General features: G+C 58.0%; 1 protein-coding gene across 4 annotated transcripts in view; it reads right to left on the minus strand.

The window, feature by feature from the left end:
* APLP2 (amyloid beta precursor like protein 2) overlaps positions 1-7,528 on the minus strand; it is a 30,752-nt gene that overhangs the window by 1,980 nt on the left and 21,244 nt on the right. For 3 of the 4 annotated variants that reach the window (XM_027772692.1, XM_027772694.1, XM_027772691.1), the window contains 5 exons: positions 6,784-6,936; positions 4,919-4,954; positions 2,500-2,585; positions 436-510; positions 40-144 (listed from right to left, as the gene is read on the minus strand). In XM_027772692.1, coding sequence (XP_027628493.1) covers positions 40-144; positions 436-510; positions 2,500-2,585; positions 4,919-4,954; positions 6,784-6,936 — 455 coding nt within the window. The remainder of the gene's footprint in view (positions 1-39; positions 145-435; positions 511-2,499; positions 2,586-4,918; positions 4,955-6,783; positions 6,937-7,528) is intronic. The other variant, XM_027772693.1, reaches the window with a different exon arrangement.

The raw sequence follows: 7,528 nt of genomic DNA on the forward strand, positions 1-7,528 counted from the left end.
GTGGCTGATGGTGCCTTCCGGCCGCTCCCTCAGCATCACCAGGCTGACGACGATGACCGTGGCGACGGCCACTGCGATGACCAGCAGGCCGATGAGGGCGCTGCTGCTCAGGCTGAAGTCCTCCCGCAGCGGCCCCATGGACTCCTGTGGGGACAAGGCCCAGTGACCACCAGTAACTGGCCACGGAACTCACGAGGGCCATGCTCCCAGAAGGTCAGTCTTGAAGGCCATGGCAACACAAGATGCTGTCCACCAGAGAACAGCCATCTCCCGCCTCCAGGGAGATTTGAATTCTTGCCCCAAAGTATGGGAGAATGAGGATGAAGGGCCCTGTATGAAACTTCAGGCCGTCTCCCACCTTCCACTTGCCTGAGCAGTAGGGGAGGGACAGCTAAGGCTCACAGGAGCCCGCACAAGGGTCAGGGCTACACGCACCGGTTCTTCCTCTAGGCCTCCGACCCTCTCGGCGTTGAAGACCATTTCCTTAACGTCCAGAGTCTCATCGACGACCTGAAACAGCCATGAGAACATCAGGGACCCATGCATGGGTGCGAGGGGAATCAGGGACAGTGCGGCTTCTTTTTAAAAATAATATTTACTGGGACCAGCAGATGGCGCAATGGTTACGTCGCTGGACTCCCCTGTAGTCGACCATGGTTTGAATCCTGGACCCAGTGACTTGAAACACACCTGGCACATGTATATGTGGGCCCAAGATCCCGAGAGGAGAATGGAGAAGGGACTGCGGCGTGGCCATCCCCCCGGGGGTTATTTCTTGCTTTCTGTCTCTCTGGTGAGTGTGCACACCCTATAGCAAAAATCTCTCTTTAAAAAAAATTATTTATTTAATTGTATGTTTTTATTATTCTTCTTCAATTTGACCAGAGAGAAAGAGAGGGGGAGTAAGAAAGCAAGCCGTCAAGTCTGGGACTCAAAACATGGTCGGCTGTGTGCGAGTGTATCTCCTCAAACACCACGCCACCTGCTGGCCCAGCACGACTCCTTTCTACCCCGTGGACTGTCTGGTGGAGGAAGTAGACACCCCCGGACACCCACTGTCCACCGGTTCTGCCACGCCCACCCAGGCCCACTTGCTGACCCCAGTGGACATGCATGTGGGTGTAGAGCTGCTGCGTGGCAGCCCGTCCTCAGGGGCCTTCCCATGTGCATGCTCCTTGGGGACAGGTCACCCAGCAGCCCAGTCTCAGTACCACATCTGACCAAGGAGACTCCGGGAACATAAGTGACAGAAAGTGCTAGAAGAACAAAGGGGGGGGGCCCAGCGGGTGGCGTGGTGGTTAAGGTGCTGGATACTCCCACATGGCTGACCACGGTTCTAGTCCTGGACGTGTTGGCTTGCTTTCTCACTTTCCTCTATCTCTTTCTCTCTTTCTCTGTGTGTCTCTCTCTGGTCAAATTAAAAATGAATGAATGAACGAATAAATAAATAAATAAATAATTAAAAAAAAAAAAAAAAAAAAAAAGAACAAAGGGGGCAGAGACCTGAGACAGTACAAGAACCAAACCAACTATTCCACCTTCATGGTAATAAACCTCTAAGACAAGGGGTGTCTTTCTTTTTTCAAAAAAGAATTATTTATTTAATTTTATTCTCTTGTTTTAATTTGACCAGAGAGAGACACAGAAAGAGAACAGGAAATTGAGAAAGCAAGCCACCAGGTCAGGGACTCAAACCATGGTCGGCCATGTGGGAATGTCCAGCACCTTAACCACCATGCCATCTGCTGGTCCCCCAAAAGGGGTCTTTTAAAAAAAATTATCATTTTTAAAATAATTATTTAATTTTATTAATCATTATTACTTCTTAGTTTGCTATGGGCTCATGCACTCAACAGAGAGAGAAAGAGAGAGAAGGAAAGGAAGAAAGAAAGAAAGTGGAAAAGCAAGCCACCAGGCCCAGGACTCAAACCACGGTCAGCCATGCAGAGTCCACTACTTTAACCACCACGCCACCTGCTGGTCCCTTATTATTGTTTTCAAACTTGCTATAGGGGAACATGTGCTCACCAGGACAAATGGAGAGACAGAGAGAGAGAGAGAAAGCAGACCACCAGGTCCAGGACTTGAACTGTGGCCAGCCATGTGGGAGTCCAGCGCTTTAACCACCATGCCATTGCTGGCCTCAAGATAGAGGGTCTTTAAAAAGTGTGGAAAGTGTGTATTTTGAAAAACCTATGTACGGATTTCAATTTTCTCTCTTTTTTTTTTGGCACCAAAATAAACCCATGCTTTAATTCCACCCCCCACAAACTTCCTGAGTTGCCCTTGTGGGTTATTCACGTCTTCTGCTACCCTAACTCTAACCTCCTGCTGCAGCACGAGAGGGCGTTAATCCTCTCACACCTGCGGCTCGGCAATACGGCCCGTCGGTGGGGCAGCTGGAGCCCCCCTTGACCACATGGAGACCACCGCCCAGGCAGCTGGCGCAGCTGACGCCCGCCACACAGACAACGCTCACACGCTACGCGCTGGGCTCACCATGTTCTCGTCCACCTTCTTCTTGCTGTTGATCACCTTCTCCTCAGCACCGATCAGGCCCCCGTCCTGCTCCCCGACCCCAGAGCCTGTGTGGAGAGGGTTCAGCTGAGTGTCCAGGAAGGCCAGCTCCCGCCTTGCACACCTGAGGGCCAGGGCCCTCACCAGAAACCTCCTATGCCTCGCTGTGCCACGCGTCACCCGGTGGGGGATGCGCTGTGTTGGAGGATGGTGGTGCAGGCACTCCTGGAGGCCGATGGGTGTGATGGAGGAGGAGACAGGGCTGCCTTGGCTCCACCTTGGACGGGGGATGTAGCCCCGGGACACAGACGCAGACCTGAAGATTCGGGCAGGGAACATGTGACCGCTCCGTGAGGCGCGCTCCCCAGCCCCGCTGCCTGACAGCTACTCCTTCAGTGCACGGTCAGGGCCTGCGCATGGATGAGGGACTGTCACCCGTCACAGGGGACCTGCGTGTCTGCCTCTGCATGATGGTATGTCCCACAGGCAACCTTGCCTCATGCCCTCCCCTGCCGAGACCCCTCATGGCTGTCCCGCAGGCTTCTTCTCTTCCTGGGAGACACCCCAGGCCTGGCACTGACCACATCTGAGCAGTGTCAACTTCGTCTGTCTCCCACAGGGCTGTGCCTCTCGGCGCTCTTGGTCACAGACCATCACTTCCTAAACGGTTACTGAGGGGCGAGAGGGACAGCGGTCCTCTCACCCAGGCCGGACATGGCCTGACCCAACGCCAGCCATGTGTGCCCCCTGGATGACAGTGTCCCACTGAGCACTGGGACAGGGCCAGGCCCAGGGAGAGAAGAGAGAACAACACTTCTGTTTTCAGCTCCGAAGCATCTGAACACACCTGCCACTCTGGTTCGCTGTGGACGTCTGCCACACGGACCCTCACGGATCGGCCGCCCTGCTGCAGTGCGCCATGTGGGCTGCAGGGAGAACCCACCTGAGTCTGCACCAAGCACGCTGCCCCTGGGAGCCACAAAGGTGGCTGGCGACCTGGGCCCAGGCACAGCGGGTGGCCAGCACACCTTCAGACTCACGCTGAACCCAGAGCAGCCCCGCCACGGGCCAGCTCTTCACAGTGGGGACAGCGCTGTGACCCCCAAGCTTTCACCATCAAGGCTGGACCCTGGCTGGGGCAGGAAGGCTTCTGCAGCTCCACAGGCCTGGCCGGCAGCAACCACGCACTCCAGCGATGGGAGAAAGGCGACGGGCGCTGCCTCGCCAGGGTGCCCGACCAACCCGAACCTCGGGTCCCTCCTTCCCGCCTCGGAATCCGACGTGGCCTGAGCCAGCGAACTCCCAGGCCTGCCGGCATGCCAGGCTGCTCTAAGCCTTTGGGGGAATAACCCACACGTTTCCAATGCACGGACCAGAAGCAATTTGGTTTCATAAAACCATAGAGAAGTGACGTCAGGAGACCAAAAGTTAACGGTTAGATTAGCCCAACTCCTAACAGCTTAAGCCTGAGGGCGAAGGCCGGTTACATGTCAAGAAAACCAGTCTTGATCCCGAAAGCCCTGCAGCGGCCACTGTGAGGAATGCCAGGACGGCGACCCCCCATGGGTCTGTCCACGTAGAGCCACACTGGGCATTTATGCACGCGTGCCCCGGGAGGGTCAGACCCCACTGCGTCCCGAGAACACGCCGTGACATAGCCAAGGACCAAACCCTCAGCCGGGGAACACCGCCTGGTCCTGCCAGAACCGGCCCGCTGGGGCCACATGAAGAGCACGGCACGTCGAACGCCTGCCCCCGAGACTGGACCGCCTGGCTGCCGACACTGGCCAGCTCAGCAACAGAAACAGCAGCAGCGTTGAGGACCTGGGTTCGAACCTCAGCCCTACTTCTCAACCTCATGGCTGGGAACAAGTCCTGTCACCTACTGCCTGTACATGGGCCAACAACGCGCCCTGCAGAAACGCAGCCGCAAACCATTCAGCACCGGCTTCTCGAAACGCCGGCTGCTCTGGGAACCTGGAGACTAGGACGGCAAGAGGCCCCGCGTCTCCCCCTTTCTCCCATCAGCATCCGACTGCACGAGGAATGCTACGCCCCAGGGACACGAGACGGCTCGGAGGGGGACGGAAGCGACGGGGAGCAGCAGGACGGAGGTGGAAGACGACACTGCTCTACATCAGTCAGCGAAGCGTGTTTATCAACGCCAGCGACTCACGACTATCCTGGTCGAGCTAGAGGCTTCCTCGGCCGACCCAGCCTGAGGGACTAATGGCAGCACCTACTCTGCCTACTGCAAGCTCTGTGCACCCCGGAAAGCCCAGGGGGCCGCGCGGGGGAGCGGGCCGTGCCGGCCCCTCACAGCCATCTGTGCTGAGGAAATGAGGTGACATGAGATGGAGAATGAGACTCTGACACACGGGGGACATCTGTGACAACCAACCTTTCTTCATTGGGTGGAACAACTCCGGCTGAGTGTCTAGCAGAAAGGAAAACAATAAAAAACAAAATAGCACACAGGAGATTAAGAAAGAAAACAGATTCTTTCAAAATTCCTACCTTAGAATTTCTCTATAATGTGAACCAAATGCATTTTTCTTAAAAATAAATAAGTAAATAAATGAATAAAACAAAAAACCAGGCCTGAGAAGCCCCATGAACACATCAGCAGTAAAGCCACAGTAAGTCACCTGAGGCAGCCCAACGACAGGAGCGGGCAGGCGGTCTGCCTCGGGCCTCTGTGGGGACCCTGTGGGACACTCTTGAAGGATTCAGCCTAAACTGTCTTCCTGCAGACGCAGCGGCGAGCGTGACCATGGTCTGGGGGACAGGCCAGGTCCAGCCGTGTCTGGGCTGCGCCAGGCCGAGTGGGCACCGGGAGCTGCCGAGGCCCGGCAGCCTGGCACCGTGAAGGGTCAGGATCGAGAGGGGGGCTCAGGAGCGGGCGGTGCCCCCGGTGCAGCTGCTGCTTTCTCAGAGCCTGTCTTACTGCGGGGGCGACGGCCCTGAGTCTGAGCCTCTGCGAGGACGGGATGAAGCATCTCTGTGCACTGACGGCTGGGACACGCACCCCCGCACCTCCTCGAGCCCGATATTCCAGAGCCCCCAGGCCTGTCAGAGGCCCATGACTGCTGCGGCCACCGCGGGACCTCCACGGCCAGAGTTCCAACCCTCTTTCTTCCTACAAGCTACATGGCCTTGGGCGAGTGACTTAGTCTCCCTAAACCTCGCGACTCCCAAGGGCAATGCACCGAGGAGGAAAAGTGAGTGCCGTGTGAAACGCCAGCTCGGGGCAGCGCCGACGAGGGCTGTGTGGCTGCGCGCTGCTCCTGTCACTGCCACCGCCGGCAGCAGGCGGACCCGCTCACACGCGCTGGGCTCGGCCCCTGTGCCAACAGCCTGCTTACTTCTGGTACAGACTCCCAGCTTTGAGGGATACTTCCAGGCACCGAAGACCAGCATGGGGCAGAGGAGTGCTGGCCTGACCGGAACCAGAGGACAGAGATCCTTGTCCCCGCCTCAGGTCTCAGATGGGGCTCGAGTCGGTCATAGCTCCTGCCCCACACTGCGACCCACCTGCCGAGAAGGCGCCATGCATGCCACAGCATGGCTGCACCGCCCTCGGGAGGCCTCGCACACAGGAGGGAGAGTGGAGAAACGACCCACCTGCCGAGAAGGCGCCATGCATGCCACAGCATGGCTGCACCGCCCTCGGGAGGCCTCGCACACAGGAGGGAGAGTGGAGAAACGACCCACCTGCCGAGAAGGCGCCATGCATGCCACAGCATGGCTGCACCGCCCTCGGGAGGCCTCGCACACAGGAGGGAGAGTGGAGAAACGACCCACCTGCCGAGAAGGCGCCATGCATGCCACAGCATGGCTGCACCGCCCTCGGGAGGCCTCGCACACAGGAGGGAGAGTGGAGAAACGACCCACCTGCCGAGAAGGCGCCATGCATGCCACAGCATGGCTGCACCGCCCTCGGGAGGCCTCGCACACAGGAGGGAGAGTGGAGAAACGACCCACCTGCCGAGAAGGTGCCATGCATGCCACAGCATAGCTGCACTGCCCACAGGAGACCTCGCACACAGGAGGGACAGTAGTGAAACGACCCGTCTGACACAGGGCCAGTGGGCCACCTCCCCGAGGTACCCAGCCTGCCCTTGGCACCATAGGTGCCCCACAAAGCCTGCCTCCGCCCCCGCACTCCCACCAGGACTCGACCCGGTTTCTAAACACTGGCATCGTTTCCTAACTCTGCCCTCCCGGCCCACCCCAGCAGTGGCGCTGCCTGCCGGTCATACGCACCTTCTTCCTCAGGGAAGGACGGGAAGGGGTGGAAGGGGTAGGATGGCGGCACCTCCTCACTCTCCTCCGAGCTCACCCGGACGTCCACAGGGGTCTCGGAGATGGAGGCGGTGAACTGGGCCATGTCTGCCCGCTGTTCCTGAAGGAGCTCGTCTGGAAAGGACAGAGACAGCAGGTTTCTAAGGCACCCGTGGCAGGGCACGTGCCGGCAGCTGGAAGAGGCTCAGCTTCGTCCCGGCCCCACCAGCCCGCGGCCTGGCTCCACCTGGCTCCCACGCCTCTCTGGCACGGACCCTATTTAGGTGGTCAACCCCAACGCCACAGCCCCTGGGCTCAGGTTTGAAACGGCACACGTTTAAAGGTGCACAGCACAGAGTTCTGATAAACGCATTCCTAGTGAGGTGACATGACAGTCAAGCAAATTAAACGCCCGTACCTTCCACAATTACCTCTGCTTCTCGGCAAGAGCACCTGAAATCTACTCTCAGTAAACCTTCAGTGTATGATGGAAGTCCTGACTTAGGACTTCCTGACATGATTCGACTTCACTGTGGCATGAAAATGATACATGTTCAGCAAATCCACACTTGGAACTTCGAGCTCTCCAGGCTAGCGTGGAGACGCTCCTGCGGCACCGAGCAGCAGCACCACCCGGGCAGACGGCCCTCACTCGGCAGTGTGCTGAACGGAATTGCAACTTGGGGTGTTGGCAGCCAGCGGCAGCTCGGCCGGGTGCAGCCCCGCC

This window comes from Tupaia chinensis, unplaced genomic scaffold (assembly GCF_000334495.1).
Source record: "Tupaia chinensis unplaced genomic scaffold, TupChi_1.0 Scaffold000292_1, whole genome shotgun sequence".
In the NCBI taxonomy this organism is placed as follows: Eukaryota; Metazoa; Chordata; class Mammalia; order Scandentia; family Tupaiidae; genus Tupaia; species Tupaia belangeri.